Source organism: Mus musculus, chromosome 9 (assembly GCF_000001635.26).
Source record: "Mus musculus strain C57BL/6J chromosome 9, GRCm38.p6 C57BL/6J".
NCBI lineage: Eukaryota > Metazoa > Chordata > Mammalia > Rodentia > Muridae > Mus > Mus musculus.
In genome coordinates, this window is record NC_000075.6 from 64,228,121 (window position 1) to 64,245,442 (window position 17,322).

Sequence of the window (17,322 nt, forward strand, 5' to 3'; positions counted from 1 at the left end):
GGTAGTGTTATTTTGTTTCTGAGACAGGGCTTGCTATGTAGACCAGGCTAGCCTACAACTCTCAACCTGTCTGCCTCAACTTCCTGACTGCTGAGATAATAAGAGTGTGCCCCACCAAGTCTGGTAAAGAAAGTTTGATTTGTTATTGTTGTTTTGGTTTTTTTTTTGGGGGGGAGAGGGAAGTGGGGGGGGGGGTCTTGTTCATTTTTTTTTGTTTTCGAGACAGGGTTTCTCTGTGTAGCCCTGACTGTCCTAGAACTGGCTCTGTAGACCAGGCTGGCCTCCAACTCAGAGAGATTCGCCTCCCTCTGCTTCCTGTGTGCTGGGATTAAAGGCTTAAGAGCCACCATCACCTGGTTTAAAAGAAAGTTTTTTAAATCAAGAACTCTAGATCTAAATCTAGGCTGGGGCCTCTAGTATGAACAAAAATCTACCTTTATTCATTTCTTAATTAAATAGATCATAGAACTTTCTCTTTCTTAAGACAGAAGTGAAGGGCAGGCAGTGGGCCCCAAAAGAAATCAGGAGCCCTGCTCTCAGAGAAACCAGGAGCCCTGGGTCTCTTTGAGATTTTCACTAAATCCCACTCCCAGGTAAGCTGCTCAGTCTCTCTGGCCTCAGTCTCTTCAAGTCCATACACAGGAAGGAAGCTAAACCAGCATGAGTGTTTCCACCCCTAACATTTTAAAGCAGACATCTATACTCAGTGGAGAAGAAATTAAAGGTGTTAATGAGAAAAAGATGATTCATTGAATTCTGGACCCAGAATCTGCCTGGCTCAGAGAGTTAACCTTATCAGTCTCAGTTTATTAAGGGGTAGGAGGCTTGGTGGGTAGAACTACAGCCACCTAAATGAAATCAAGCTGGTACTAAATGAATGTTGCTGAGGTGTGATCTATCCAGAGAGTTAAGCAACTTACTAGCAGCCTGAAATCACATTACCAAAACTGTGTTGTTGCAAAAACTTAACTTTCCCTCAGCTGTGATTTGAAGAGAGGGTGCAGAGCTGAGAATACTTTGTCTGTGGCCATCTGTCCCATTCTAGTCTCCAGAGAGGCATGAGGGGGAGTGTGAAAAGCCACCAGGTGCTGTGTAAATTCAGCCACCAATGTCACATATCCATCATGAACCCAGCATTTACAGGTTGCTAGGGATAAGCAGAAAGCATGGAATTATAAAAAGGCTAGCCAATCCATCCAAGCCTTCCAGGCTTTCCCTGAGCCTCCCTCCATGCCAGGCACAGGGCTGAGGACACAGCATAAAATAGTGTAGATGTCCATACCAGTACATGCTTGTTAAATGTTTCCCCCTCTGGGCTGGGAAGGAGCTGTCTGCTGTAGAGCAGCAAAGAGAACTGCAGGCCCTTTCAGTGGCCTGTATGACATGCATAAGTCCTGTAACAAAAACTGCTTCCCCGGGCTGGAGAGATGGCTCAGTGATTAAGAATACTGAACTGCTCTTCTAGAGGTCCTGAGTTCAATTCCCAGCAACCACATGGTGTCTCACAACCATCTGTAATGGGGAACAATGCCCCTTTCTGGTGTGTCTGAAGATAGCTACAGTGTACTCACACACATTAAATAAGTAAATAAATAATTCAATTAAAAACAAAAAAACAAACCTGCTTTCCTGTCCATCAAGTAGAAACAGCACCAGCACGCCATAGGATTCCACAAGGGAATAAACAAATATGACAACAAGAGCAAGCACACTGAGCCTAACAGCACAAATGCTATATAAGCCAAAATAACCAAGTGCTAAAGTCAAAGTTAAACACCACAGAAGCTAACAGAGCTGCTCCTACATCAGCACAACTTCCAAATCAGATCCCAGGGACGTCAGTCCCAAAGGCCCAAGTGTGAAAGGTGTAGCCTCACCCTGTGATACTACTGGCAGGAGATGGGAGTGGGGTGGGGTGGACAGCTAGGTACAAACCCATGTCACCTTTTCTCTTTTGTATTTTTGGTAACGAAGAGAACAATTTTACTCTGTCATGTGCCACCATCTCCATGTACTGTCTCCCCAAGGCCCAAAATAACAGCAGCAATCAATGGACTGGAACCTCAACACGTAAGCCTCTCTCCATCCTTCTCTCCTCTCTCCTCTCCCTGCTTCCTTTTCCCTCTTTTCTCCTGTTGTAGGAGGAGGGGTCAGCCCAGGCTGACCTCAATCTCTCAGCTCTTCTGACTCCTGAAGACCCGCTCTCCTTTTTTCTCTATGAGCTGATTTCCTCAGAATTGTTACAGTGAAGGAAACGGACACAAACAATAGGAAATGTGTTATGCACTGGGGGCAAAGAAGACAGGCCTGCCCTAGCTCAGCAGGTAAAGGTGCTTGCTGCGAAGTCTATCCATCTGAGTTCCATCCTTGGAATCTAGATGGTGGAGGGAAAGAACTGTCCTCTGACCTATATACACACTGTGGGTAACATGCAACTGTACATATGCACATACATGTACATACACATGCACAAATAAATATAATTTGTTTTTGTTTTTAAGCTGATGATCTAGAGCCAGTGAGATGGCTCAGTGGGTAAAAGCACTTATCGTGCAAGTTAATAACCTGAGTTCAGGCCTCAGAACCCACAAAAAGGTGTACACAATAGTTTGTATCTGTAATCTCAGCACTCCTACTATGAGATCGGAGGCAGAGACAAAAAAAAAAAAAAAAAATCCCAGAAATTCACTGGTCAGCTAGCCTGCTGGTATACAGAATAGACTCCCAAAAACTGTCCTCCGACCTCCAACACAGACTGTGATATGGAAGCCCACATTCACACATATCATACACACAATTTTAAAAAAAAAAAAAAAAAAAAAAAGAATCATCCAGCCCAGACTTCCCCATGTCAGAGGCAACAGTGTGGTCTGAACTGTGATGAGTATGCACAGAGTAGGTGACCACTGCCTAGACAGGAGTGCAGGAAAGGTCTGTGATGGATTTAGCCAAGAGATGGCTTATAGTTTATTATGACATACATGTGGGTTTCTATACTTACTGAGGATGTCAAAGAGACTCCCCAGTAAGACAGTATGAGTAAGGGGCCAGGGAAAGATGTTTAGATGATCCCCAACATCTGTCTTCTGTCACAAATGCCAGAGACTGTCCTTCCTCACTGGGACTCTCCACTAGGGCACACATGCATGCAAAGCCCAGGAAATCCTCCTTACACTGTGGAGAAAAAAGCTGAGCTTCCTGGTGGTGTTGGACAGGCAGATGGCCAGCTAACAAGGCCGAGAGGAGTCTATATTAGGATGCACTAGGCAGTTGTTTCCTAGGCGCCTTTTGCAGACTCCTGTTTCACTGAAAATAATTCTTTTGCTTCCTGCACATCACAAAAAATTCCAAGTATGTCCGGTGTTGTCTCTATCCTGAGTCTGTGTGGCTAAAGAGCAGCTGAAGAGTTCCAGCATCGGAGGCTCTCAGGAAACTAAGAACGTTGTCTCAGCTCACCTGAGAGAGAGAGTGAAGTCCCTGGCCTGGGGTCGAGCCCTGCCCATTACCATCAGTCCTGTTAATCACAGAACACTGTTTACACCACAGTCTAGAAATCCTTTTTGCTGGAAAAATGTTTTCACGCTCATCTTACAGATGTGGAAACAGACTCAAGGATGTAAGAGCATACACATAAGGCCACATGGTAAGTAAGAAGCAGAATCACAATTCAGATTTAAGTTGGCTGGAGCCAAACCTTTCTGTTGTGCAGCACCAGCAGAGGCTGTGCCACTCAGAACACAAGATTCAAAACAGAACTGCTGTGTGCATGCCAACTTCTTCTAACCCTTCTTTCTAGACCCAGATTCTTTCTCTGCCAAACGACAGGACCACAAAAGGACATCTCCAGGGTTCCTTCCAAGAATAAAATTAAATCTACCTACTTAGAACTGGAAAGTATGCTGAATGGTACCTCATCTGATCTACACCCTAAGAGACAGAGCGATTACCATCACCACCACGCCACAGAGAAGCAGCCTGGGCAAAAGATGGTCAAATGTCGAGCTAACAGCTATACCAGGGAAGGAGCTCAAAGCACACGCTTCACACATAGCACCTCCATTCCAAAGCATTAAGGCTTAAGCTAAAGACTTTTAGACCCCTCTGAATTCAGATGGGCCACAGAAGAGACAATTCATTCCTACTCCTTTAGGATGCTGGACTTTGCACTGAACAGCCTGCACCCACAGGGGCACCACCGAGGAGAGCACGGCTCTCTCCTGAGGCCATCCTGTAGCTATGGAGCTGGGCCCGCTAACAAAAATTCTCAGCCCATCTCAACTTTCTAGAAATTAGACAGACCAGACCCAGAACAGTGCTCCTCTGGATACTCTGCTCCTACCCACATCATCAGCTGTCAAAGCTCCAAGAGATCCCGGCCGGCTGTTCCCATCATCACTAAAGTCCTTTCTCTTCCTGTCTTTGTACTCCGGGAGGAGACTTTTCTGGATACTTTCCATTATTCCAGTGTCTCCACTTTAATCGCTCCGAACATATTCAGGCATGGAGCTTTAACATTTATTTAAGAAGAAACCCAAAACTTTAATTTCTCAGCTTCTAAAGGGCAATTTTCTAAACCCCAAGTCTGCTAATTACACTGGCGTCCTAAAAATATTATCTCAGTACAATGCCTCCTTTCTACTCCCACATGCCCATCCCCCACAGGCACACACATACACTTCAGACTGCCATTTAGACACTGGAGAGTATAATTTAAATGTCTTTAATAGCTTGACTCAAGGGACATTTATACATGATTCTTCAATTTACTTCAGAGCTAAGATCTAAAAGAAGCCTTTACTGAATTCAAAGACTAAATAGGCAGATGCATAGATAGCAAATACTAGTAACATAATTCAGATAAGATTTAAATGCAATTTTCAGATTTCTTTTTTTTTTTTTGGTAAGTCAGACAGCGTCTCACTATGTAACCTTCACTAGCCTATAGTATGATACTTAGATCAGTCTGGCCTTGAAATTACAGAGACCAACCTGCCTCTGCTTCCCAAGGGCTGAACTTAAAAGCATGCACCACTACATCTAGCCCCATTTTTCAGTTTTCACCTAAATTCCATTTAGGATCAGACATGTTGAGACATGCTATGAGTCCCAACACTTAGGAGAAAGAGACAAGCCAATCAAAGCTTCATAGTAAATTCTGCCTCAATAAAGAAAGAAAGTCTTAGGCTGGAGAGATGGCTCAGTGGTTAAGAGTACCAACTGCTCTTCTGAAGTCCTGAGTTCAATTCCCAGCAACCACATGGTGGCTCACAACCATCTGTAACAAGATCTGATGCCCTCTTCTGGAGAGTCTGAAGACAGCTACAGTGTACTTATGTATAATAAATAAATAAATCTTTAAAAAGGAAGGAAGGGAGAGAGGGAGGGAGGGAGGAAGGGAGGGAGAGAGAGAGAGAGAGAGAGAGAGAGAGAGAAAGTCTATCTTGCAAACCAGTACCTGGTATACAAGATACATATCTAATATCAGTTCAATGAACATTAAGTATCTTAATCTTTAACAAACGAATTAGAACCACACTGTAATCTGGGGCGAGGTGTGATGATACATGCCTATAATCAATCCCAGCACTATGCTGGGATCCACTGTCATTTTGGTCATAATCTAATTCTATCTGGCCTACACAAATGCCATGTATGTGGACAGCAAATAACAGGCAGCTGCGAGCATTTGAGGCACACAAACCTCTGTCATCTGAACTGTTTGGAAGACAGATGGTTAGCAGCTGCAAGTTCAATTACAAAGTGCCTGGAAGGAAGGCAAAGAAGGAAGCAAAGGGATCCAAGGGCCGCTTCATATATTAAGCGTGGAATTCCTTTCCAACAAACATCTTTTATTTCCTTGGGGGAAGCCAACTCGGATATACCCTTTGAACTTGAGAGAAAAGCTTCAGAAGAAAGAATCTAGCAACAGAGAGACGGAGTGAAGCTGGAGGCACAGAAAAAAAAAAATCACTACTTCTAAATTCTACGGTTTGTGTTTTAAGGAAAGACAGAGGGCACGGGAGACTCCACTGTGCAGCCAGGCTAAGAGCCTGGATCAACTGTGTTCTTTGGTTGAATGAGTTGCCTCTTTTCTCATCCTTCATTTTGTCCTTTGCAAAGCAAAAGGGCAAGAATTAACTAAAGGACAAGATGGTTGACTTCTAGACCAGTACTCACAGACATTATACAATGACAGAAATAGTCTACATGTATGCTGCCCAAAACAGTTGCCACAGTGGCCAATAAGGCTTTTAAAGGTAACTAGTATGGCTGAGAAACTGGTATTTAAACTGTACTGAATTTTAGTTAATTTAGATATAAATAGCTATATGTGGGTAATGTCTAGTTTAGAAAAGTACAACACTACAAAATCCTCCTGCATTTTACACAGTGGGGTGGGGAATGATGTTAGCCGAGGCCTGACCTAGGCTCTAACCTAGATCCACAGCTTACCAGTTATACAACCCTATGAAACTACTAAGCTTCCCTGAGCTTCACATCGCCAACTGGTACAATGGACTCTGGTAACCGTTCTTGTAGAATATCCGTGACTACAGAGACCAGAAAGCCCTCAGTGAATGCCAGCTGTTTCTCCAGTTCCTCTTTAGTCTTTGGACTCCATCCTACTAGTCTTCTTGCACACATCCATTTTTATTACCTTGAAGACTAAAGCAAGCCTTAGTCCCCATGGGCAGCCCTGTCTATCAGGAAAGCAACTTGCCCAGGAGTTGTCTCAGGTCCCCAGCAGTGGGCAAGCCTCTGGTGATGGAAGGGTCGGTGCCTCCGGAACCACTGATTTCCGCTCACCCTCCATCCCCTCTGCCTCACATGATCACCAGCAATTTACACTCCTCCTGTGACTGGAGAGCAAGCTGAAACATAACTCACCAAAACACCTGTCACTTGTTTCTGGTACTTTTCCAACTCTTTCCCCTTATCTTTCCCTGCTAAAGATGGTAAGGCTTTTTAATATGAAAATGGCTTAGATTTTTTTTTTTAATTACCACACTCAGAAATAGGGATGCAACAAATTCCATTTATGGTTAACCCAGGAGTTATTTAGTTACCAATATTAAACAAGGCAAGGTCAGAGCTGGAGAGAGGCCGACGGAGCAGTCATGGAGGGTCAACGCTGGCTGCCACTGGAGGCCAACCCTGAGGTCACCAACCAGTTTCTCAAGCAATTAGGCCTGCATCCTAACTGGCAGTTTGTTGATGTGTACGGGATGGAGTCTGAACTTCTTAGCATCATACCAAGACCAGTGTGCGCAGTGTTACTCCTCTTCCCTATCACAGAAAAGTATGAAGTCTTCAGAACAGAAGAGGAAGAAAAGATAAAATCTCAAGGACAAGATGTGACATCATCAGTATATTTTATGAAACAAACCATCAGCAATGCCTGTGGAACGATTGGAACGATTGGACTAATCCATGCCATTGCAAACAACAAAGACAAGGTGCACTTTGAATCAGGGTCAACATTGAAAAAGTTCCTGGAGGAGTCTGTATCAATGAGCCCTGAAGAGAGAGCCAAATACCTGGAGAACTATGACGCTATTCGAGTTACTCATGAAACCAGTGCACATGAAGGTCAGACTGAGGCACCAAGTATAGATGAAAAAGTAGATCTTCATTTTATTGCGTTAGTACATGTAGATGGGCATCTCTATGAATTAGATGGATGGAAACCATTTCCAATTAACCATGGGAAAACTAGCGATGAGACGTTGTTAGAGGATGTCATAAAAGTTTGCAAGAAGTTCATGGAACGTGACCCTGATGAGTTAAGATTTAATGCAATTGCTCTCTCGGCAGCATAGCATCTTGACAGAAACACCAAATACTGTATTATTTGCAACAAAAGTTAAATTTCTGATGCCATAACTAACTCAAAATTTTTAATATTTTCATTAACTTGACTAATTAAACTTTATGTGGAAACAAACAAACAAACAAACAAGGCAAAAGAAACTGTTGTAGAAGGAATGTTCTAGTACAAGAATAGCCCAGCAGTGGTGGTGTATACCTTTAATCCCAGTACTCAGGAGACAGAGGCAGGTGGCTCTCCAAGTTCTAGACTAGCCTGGTCTACAAAGCAAGTTCCAGGACAGCCAGCGCTGCATAGAGAAATCCTATCTCGAAAAACAAAAAATAAACAACAACAACAAACAAACAAAAAAGAATAATAATCTGCCAAAGTCTCTATGTTAATATACTATGATACGAAGCCCGGTCTTTCCTGAAACGTAGGCCTCGCCGTCCTTGGGGAAAGCAGCTTTCCTTGCCTTCAATGACTACATTTTTTAGTTTTACTTTTGTTACATTTATGTGTCTGTGGGTACACATGTGCCACTGAGCAAGAGTCAGGTCTCACCTTCCACCATGTGGCTCCCAGGGGCATCAGCAGGCAGGTGGCTTGAATTGCTAAGGCATCTTGGCAGCCCTCAGTGACCATGGTTTATCAGTAGACACAAATGAGTGATATACAGCACATTTTTGCAATCCTAGTTGTCTTAGTCGGGGTTTCTATTCCTGCACAAACATCATGACCAAGAAACAAGTTGGTGAGGAAAGGGTTTATTCGGCTTACACTTCCATACTGCTGTTCATCACCAAGGAAGCCAGGACTGGAACTCAAGCAGGTCAGGAAGCAGGAGCTGATGCAGAGGCCATGGAGGGATGTTCTTTACTGGCTTGCCTCACCTGGCTTGCTCAGCCTGCTTTCTTATAGAACCAAGACTACCAGCCCTGAGATGGTCCCACCCACAAGGGGCCTTTCCCCCTTGATCACTAATTGAGAAAATGCCTTACAGTTGGATCTCATGGAGGCATTTCCTCAACTGAAGCTCCTTTCTCTGTGATAACTCCAGCTGTGTCAAGTTGACACAAAACTAGCCAGTACAATTGACCCCTTGTCAACTTGACACACAAAAACATCACTAGTAAGCCTCAACCCTTACAATCTTATTCATCCCCATTCTAAATAACTTTAAAAGTCCCACAGTCTTTACATATGCTTAAAATTTCAATCTCTTTAAAATATCCATCTCTTTTAAAATCCAAAGTCTTTTTACAATTAAAAGTCTCTTAACTGTGGGCTCCACTAAAACAGTTTCTTTCTTCAAGAGGGAAAATATCAGGGCACAGTCACAATCAAAAGCAAAAGTCAATCTCCAACTGTCCAATGTCTGGGATCCAACTCACGATCTTCTGGGCTCCTCCAAGGGCTTGGGTCACTTCTCCAGCCAGGCCCTTTGTAGCACACGAGTCATCCTCTAGGCTCCAGATGCCTGTACTCCACTGCTGCTGCTGCTCTTGGTGGTCATCTCATGGTACTGGCATCTCCAAAACACTGCATGACCCCTTCAGTCCTGGGCCATCAATTGCAACTGAGGCTGCACTTTCACCAATGGCCTTCCATGGCCTCTCACTGTGCCAAGCCTCAGCTGCTCTGCTCAACTCCTTCATGCCTTCAAAACCAGTACCACCTGGGTGACCCTTACACATTACCAAGTCCAGCCACAGCACAAGGTACAACTTTGGCTATATCTGGAACACAGCCACTGTGCTTTCAGAAAATACTTCCCAGAAGATGTCACCTCAATGATGCTGGTCTCTTCTTAATCACCGCTAATTTCTTAGCTCCAGCTAACCAGCATCAATAGTCCCAGTAATGCAAAGTTTTTGCTTTAGTAGTTCTGGTATCTTGTTAATCACAGCTGATTCTTCAGCCCCAGCTAACCAGAACTACAGAATCTTCACAATCAAAACAGGAATGGCCCTGAAAAGAGTCTTTAATTTTCCCTCTGAAATTTCACACACCAGAGCTCCAACTTCTGCAGTGTTCTCAACATTATCTTCCAAGCTCCTACACAACATCCGACAGAGGTCTTAACAATGGATGGATCTTCAAGCCCAAAGTTCCAAAGTCCTTCCACAGTCCTCCCCAAAACATGGTCAGGTTGTCACAGGAATACCCCACTCCACTGGTACCAATTTGTCTTAGTCGGGGTTTCTATTCCTGCACAAACATCATGACCAAGAAACAAGTTGGGGAGGAAAGGGTTTATTCGGCTTACACTTCCATACTGCTGTTCATCACCAAGGAAGCCAGGACTGGAACTCAAGCAGGTCAGGAAGCAGGAGCTGATGCAGAGGCCATGGAGGGATGTTCTTTACTGGCTTGCCTCACCTGGCTTGCTCAGCCTGCTTTCTTATAGAACCAAGACTACCAGCCCTGAGATGGTCCCACCCACAAGGGGCCTTTCCCCCTTGATCACTAATTGAGAAAATGCCTTACAGTTGGATCTCATGGAGGCATTTCCTCAACTGAAGCTCCTTTCTCTGTGATAACTCCAGCTGTGTCAAGTTGACACAAAACTAGCCAGTACACTAGTAATTACTGGGATGTTAGGTAGCTCTTCTCTTCCTGTCTCCCTACCTAACACCATAAGCCCAAAAGGAAAGCAGGGATGAAAGGTAGATTGGCACTATGGTAGGACTTCTGTGTGAACATTCAGTTAGCTTGGCATTCCTGTTAACTCTCTGAAGTCTCATCTGACAAGGGCATTCTTGAGGGACTGTTTACCAGAGGGAAGTACAAAGGCAAAGATGACAAATAATTTAAACTCTGGACTCACTGCAGTTAAGGTCTTTCATTTATTTTGTTTCTTACTTTTGTGGTCCTGGAATCAAACCTAGTATATCTCATATGATCTAATTTTTAAATGAACATGGCTATACCAACTCAGTAAAAAGAAAATGCACTCACCCTGGACCTACACAAGAGGATGAGGACACCAGATGAAGGCTAGTTAGTCAGGCTCCTCCCTTCAACTCCCCTGAGTCTGGAGCCCAGGCCAATTACACACATTGTTACACTCTTTCTGAAAAAGGAATGCATTTAAGAGTAACTTAAGGTACTGATAGGTCAGTTCCAGAACGGTGTCCACGTCAAGGGGACCACAGCTCCACTCCTCAACTGATATCTCAGGCTCTTTCACTATGGATGGACTTAATCCCCCGTCCCATTTTTTTCCTTTCCTTCTTCCTCTTCCTCCTCCTCTTCCTCCTCCTTCTTTAAAGACAGGGTCCCACAATTCCAGGCTCTGGCTGGTCTGGAACTTGTTAGGGAGACAAGGCTGGCTTTGAACTCAGAAAGAACTGAATACAGAGATTAAAGACATACACTACCAGGGCTGGCACTCTCATTTTCTTATTTTTATATTCCTTCAGCCACCTAAAAGAATAGAATATAGAAGAGGCACTTTTTTTTTTTAAGATTCAGACTTTAAAACACTTTTAAAAGAATATTAAAGTTACCAAATATCAACATGGGGGCAACTTGGCAACTTTTCAAGCCATTAAGTACGTCTGAAATCATGCAATACATCCACAAGGTAAGATAAAAGTCCAACTATCTCCTGTTCCACTAGTAGGAATGTACAAGTTCCTTCAATCTTTGGTGAAAGCACCAGGCTAAAATCTGAGGAGCCGCAAGGCCCCATCTACTTCTAATAGTCTCTCCTACAAAGCTGGAGAGCTAAAAGAACGAGGGTCTCTTCAGGAGATCTTCTGGAGGCCTCTTTCATGATACTCAAGTGTTCCTGAGACACAAGAACCGCCCTTGAGAGCAACCAAGACTACTGAAGGGAAAGTTGCATCTTGCAGACACCACCAATAAATCCAGAAATGCATACACAGACAATCAAAGCTAATAAACTTAACAAAGCATAGACTATGAACACTTCATTCAACTCAAAACATGACTGACTTAAAAAAAAACATACACACAATTTTTAAAGTGCTCAATTATAATAGCATCAAATAGTAGCTCAGGACACAAGAATATTACCTAAAAGAAAATTAATCAGATTAGAAAGAGAAAGCCAGAACACAAAAGCACCTGTTAAGATACCCTGCGAAATGTCAAGTTTTCTTTAACCTATCAATTTAAACAAATGACAAAAAAAAAAAAGACTATCTAAATTACTTGAGTTGTATTTCTTTAGAAAGAAATAAGAAATAAATCAAAATGCCACCAAAACCAAGTAAAAGTAAGCCTGAAAATAAACAGATGAATAAATAATATTTAATAAGTAAGCTCTAGTAAAATACTAGAACGAGTGGTGGAGAAAAATTAACTTCAGCTGATACCTCTCTCCAGTAAACTAATTAATCCCACGTGGGCCAAAGGGAGAACAAAAAGGAAGCCACATAGTCCAGCTGGTTTGGAGAGGCAGCAAATCTCTAATGTTAATGAAGAGTGGCTATCCTGTACTCAAGGCATACTTGTGAAGGTTAAAAATTAAAATTATTATTTCTTAATACAACAATAAACACACTGGAGACAGTGAAATAATCACATCATTTGTAACACTTTAAAATCAAAGGGCAAGCCAGGCATTGTGTGGCACATGTCTGGCATCCAAGCACTCCAACGGCTAGGTACGGTGATCTACCCTTGGTGGCCCGTCTAGGCTGCAAGGCAAGATATCTCTCTCTCTCTCTCTCTCTCTCTCTCTTAAAAGCACACACACACACACACACACACACACACACACGAAGAATCAAGCGCATTTTAGAAAAAATATTGGGGGGAGGGGGCTTTCACATGTGACCTGTCACAACTGTTTAGCCAGAGAACAGCACAACCCAAACCTACCTCTCCAGCTTCATCTCCTGTGACCTGCTGGGATGACGGTTTCAGAGCTGATCGCCTCTCCCCTCCAGATACATCTCAAGCTTCCCTCTGGTGTGAACTGCTCGTCCAGAGCTTCCTGTCACGCCCCTCCCCCATTCCCATGGAAATACTAGCTATCCTTCAAGACCCAGTTCAGATGTCATCACCTCTGGGACAGCAGCTCATTGCCCGGATGGAGGTTCAGTCTCCCTTCCCGGGAGGAATGCTACAGGACTTTCTTTGTACCTCTTCTTTGGGGATATTTCTCTTACTCTGCAGCCATTTTCCTCTACTGCAATCACCTCCTCTCTTTCCACATCATATCTGAAGACCTTAGAGGCAGAAACTCTCACCCATCTGAGTAACCTACAAACAGCTCCCAGCGCAGAACATGCAGGCAAAACTAACATGAAAAGCAGTAAATAATTCCACTTCAAGAGTATGGTGAATAACTAAAGGAAAGCAACTGGCTATTTAAAGGAGTCCTTATACTGCCTCTGAACAACTAAGAAACTATTTTAAAACTAAAACTAAAACAAATAAAAAAACCTACCTAAAAAAATTGCCCAAGCTTCAAGGAAACAGTTGAAATATATATTATATTATAAGTTCGTTCAACCTTTTTTTTTTTTTTTTTTTGGTTTTTCGAGACAGGGTTTCTCTGTGTAGCCCTGGCTGTCCTGGAACTCAGTCTGTAGACCAGGCTGGCCTCGAACTCAGAAATCCACCTGCTTCTGCTTCCCAAGTGTGCCACCACACCCGGCCGTTCAACCTATTTTTATAGCAGGGTTTATTGCCTGTGATTTGGCAAATTTATAAAAAGAAAAAAATAAAATATACTGGTGGTGCACACCTGTAATCCCAGCACTTGGGAGGCAGAGGCAGGCGGATTTCTAAGTTCGAGGCCAGCCTGGTCTACAGAGTAAGTTCCAGGACAGCAAGGATACACAGAGAAACCCTGTCTCAAAAAAAACAAAAAAACAAAAAAAGAAAGGAAGGAAGGAAGGAAACATTTACGAAGTGTCATTAAATAGTAAAACTCTGGAAATCATGGCTATGCTGCATACATAGTTTTATGTCACTTGACACAAATTCAAGTCATCTGAGAGAGCAGAACCTTAAGAAATGGCTCCATAGGTCAACTTCTTTTGAGTGCATGTGTTTGTCTGCCTTTCTTCTCCTTCCTCCCCCCTCTCACTTTGTTTTTTTTTTTGTTTTGTTTTGTTTTGTTTTTTTTTTGTTTTTGTTTTTTTTGAGACTGGGTTTTTCTGACCTGAAACTCACTTTGTAGATTAGTCTGGCCTCGAAATCAGAGATCCAAGAACTCAGAAATCCACCAGCCTCTGCCTCTCTCTGTCTGCCTGCCTGCCTGCCTGCCTGCCTGCCTGTCTGCTTCTCCCTCCCTCCTCTCTCTCTCTCCCTCTCCCTGCCTCTGCCTCCAGAGTGTTGGGATTAAAGCCATGAACCTGGCAGGTGGCATTTTCTTAATTAATGAGGGAGGACCCAACCCATTGCAGATGGGACCATCCTTGGGCCGGGAGTCTTGGGTGCTATAAGAAAGCAGGCTGAACAAGCCATGGAGAGCAACCAGTAAGCAGCACTCCTCCACGGCCTCTGCATCAGCTTCCACCTCTAGGTTCCCGCGCTGTTTGAGTTCCAGTCCTGACTTCCTTAAGTGATTGGAGTAAGGAAGTGGAAGTTAAATAAACCGTTTCCCCTCCAAGTTGCTTTTGGTCATGCTGTTTCATCACAGCAATAGAAACCCTGACTGAGGCAATGGCATACATCTTTACTCCCAGCACGAGGGAGGCAGAGGTAGGTGAACCTCTGTGAGGAGAGATCAGCCCAGTCTTCAGAATGAGTCCAGGCCACTCGGGTCTACAGACTGTGGCCCTTTCTCAAAAAACCACCACAAAAAAAAAAAAAAAAAAAAAAAAAAAACAACCTGGAAATCACCTAAATGAACAAGGAAGTCACATTTGCATAGAAAGCCAAACTTTATCACATCTACTTTTCAGCTTTCAGCCAACTGAAGTGGCAAGTGTAATGAGTGTGTCCATGTGTAAAAGTGGGAGCAATCACCAACTAATCTCAGCTAGCTAAAGCAGGCACGGGTGCACACCTATAATCCCAGCTACTGGGAGTCAGAAACAAAGGATCCCAAGTTTGAGGTCAGCCTTACTTACATGGTTCAACCCTGTCTCAAAGCAAAGATCTAAAAAATGCTGGCTTGGACCAGCAAGATGGCACAGCAGGTAAAGGCACTTGATGACAAACCTGACGACCTGAATTCAAATCACCAGGACCCACCCACCTGGTAGAAAGAGAGAACCCACTCTGCCAAGTCGTCCCCTCTCCGTCTCCGTCTCCCCTCCCCCCATCTCTCTCTCTCTCTCTCTCTCTCTCTCTCTCTCTCTCACACACACACACACACACACACACACACACGCAAGAAATAAATTATTAAACTAAAGTGCATATATTATGTACAAGTGGAGAATTTAATGAGTGCAGGTTCTTTAAAGTGTTTATAAATCAAGATTATCCTGAAAAGTCAACTACTCAGAGTGAAGAGGGGGTCACAACTCTTGTCCACTCTTCATTCAGCTCCCCATCCCCTACTTAATCTGACTCCTCTCTGACATCAAAGCAGGATGCCCCTGACAAAGACAGGGAGAAATCTGAGGCAGGATCAGCATTTTCCCATTTGGCCCTTTACCAGATCTCAGAACACCTGCTCTTTTAAAACAGAACTCCATTCATCCAGGCATGAATGAACTCAGCACACAGCTCTCCTGAGATCTGGGACAACAAAACCAGGGGATAGAACAAAAGATCAAAATATATACATACACACACATACATACAGCTTAACCTGGTATTAAAAATCTAGCAAACTACCTAGTGAAGTTATGAATCTTAAAGAACCCACAATCTCTTTACTAAATTAGCATAATCCCTAACCACAATCTAAACACTTGTCTTTATAACCACAGAAAAGTGTAGCACTCCATCCTCATCAAGGAAGCCTCTCTTTCTAACAAAGAACATTACAGAAACCCAGAACCAATCAAAATGCAGTTATGGACCCCAGACCCAATGGATGGCTCAGAATAAATTTTGTTCTCTGGGTATCGTAATCTTATTGGGAATTTTTGCAAACAAGACAAAGTGGGAGAGGAATCGAGGCGGACATTACAGAGCACAACTGTGAACTTGGATGCGTCCCTTGCATCCCTTGGGAGGTTAAGGCAAGTGAGCACCAAAGTTAGAGGACAGCAAAACTTGGTAGAGAGAGAGAGAGAGAGAGAGAGAGAGAGAGAGAGAGAGAGAGAGACTACAGCCACAGATGAACCTTAAAAATGGGTAGCATTCATTTATTTAGCACAGGTCCTGAACAAGATGCTAGGGAAACATCAATACAAGAGTCTGACCTGGCCCTTACAGCAGGTAAATATGATAGCAATTTTAAAACAAAATCAAATCATGCAGGTAGACAGAGATATAGGTTGATGGTACAGCAAATATGTAGCATGTGTAAGGCTCTGGACTTGATCTCTAGAACTGGGGAAAAAAAAATAAGTGTGCATTTGTGTGTCATTGAGCTGGGGGGTACAGCTTAGAAGTGGAACTGAGTAAGACCCTAGGTTTGAACCTCAGCACCACAAACTAAGAAAAGACTACCTTGCAGAAAACCTTGCAGAAAAGTGAAGGAGGATGTTAAAGGGCATATGAGCCCAACCAGACAGATTAAGAACAAACTTAGGGGGCTGGTGAGATGGCTCAGTGGGTAAGAGCACCCGACTGCTCTTCCGAAGGTCCAGAGTTCAACTCCCAGCAACCACATGGTGGCTCACAACCATCCCTAACAAGATCTGGCTCCCTCTTCTGGAGTGTCTGAAGACAGCTACAATGTACTTACATATAATAAATAAATAAATCTTTAAAAAAAAAAAAAAAAAAAAAAAAAGAACAAACTTAGGGCAGTAAAGGTACAACTTCAGTATAGCACAGATAGGTAAACTTGGGAAACAGGAAACTCTGACAGAACATTATATAGTAAGCAAGGGCTATATCAGCTACTCTATGTTAGTATTCTCTCACTTTCTTTTAAAGGTGCATCAATACATGAGAGTAAAATGTTGTGTCCCTACACAGACAGGGTCTCATGTAGCCCAGGCTGACCTCAAACTGCACAGCTGCAGATGACCTGTAGCTCCTAACTCTCTTACTTTCAAGTACTCTGCCCAGTCTATTCAGTGCTTGGGTTTGCCCAAGGAATCCTGAATGTTGGGCAAGCTCTCTACCAAGTGAACCACATTCCCATCCCAAGCTGTAACTTAAGAGTCTCTTTACCACTTCTGTGTCTGCTACAACAGCAGAGACGTTCTCCTCAAGGACACACACCTCAGAAGACCTTACTTTTCTCCTGAGCTGTTCTAAAGGACAGCAACCGTATTAGTTATTGCTTTAATGAATCAAGGGAAGCATCCAAGTTCAAAATTCAATGCAAAACCCACTCAAAACCTCCAAGTAGTCATGGTACAAGCATATAAAGTAAACAAGGTAGCAACCTATCTATAGCAAGACTCAGGAAACAGACAGGAGGGTTCCAGACCAGCCTACACAGCAAGAATTTT

General features: G+C 43.3%; 2 protein-coding genes across 3 annotated transcripts in view; one reads left to right on the forward strand and one right to left on the reverse strand.

Annotated features, from left to right (window-relative positions):
* The window catches only part of Map2k1 (mitogen-activated protein kinase kinase 1), a 67,837-nt gene that overhangs the window by 42,352 nt on the left and 8,163 nt on the right, over positions 1 to 17,322 (reverse strand). The window contains exon 1 of one of the 2 annotated variants that reach the window (XM_006511196.4): positions 12,665 to 16,654. The exons of the other annotated variant lie outside the window; for it this stretch is intronic. Within the exon in view, the coding sequence (XP_006511259.1) occupies positions 12,665 to 12,678 (14 nt within the window). The 5' untranslated portion in view covers positions 12,679 to 16,654. Of the gene's footprint in view, positions 1 to 12,664; positions 16,655 to 17,322 lie in introns of those variants that run through there. 2 annotated transcript variants of the gene reach the window in all.
* Positions 7,081 to 8,242, forward strand: Uchl4 (ubiquitin carboxyl-terminal esterase L4). The gene has a single exon (NM_033607.1). The coding sequence runs from the start codon at positions 7,119 to 7,121 to the stop codon at positions 7,818 to 7,820; it is 702 nt and encodes a 233-aa protein (NP_291085.1). The 5' UTR covers positions 7,081 to 7,118; the 3' UTR covers positions 7,821 to 8,242.

What these genes read in the sequence shown, in the direction of transcription:
- Uchl4 (NM_033607.1), top strand. Translation starts at nt 7,119, where the DNA reads ATGGAGGGTCAACGCTGGCTGCCACTGGAGGCCAACCCTGAGGTCACC.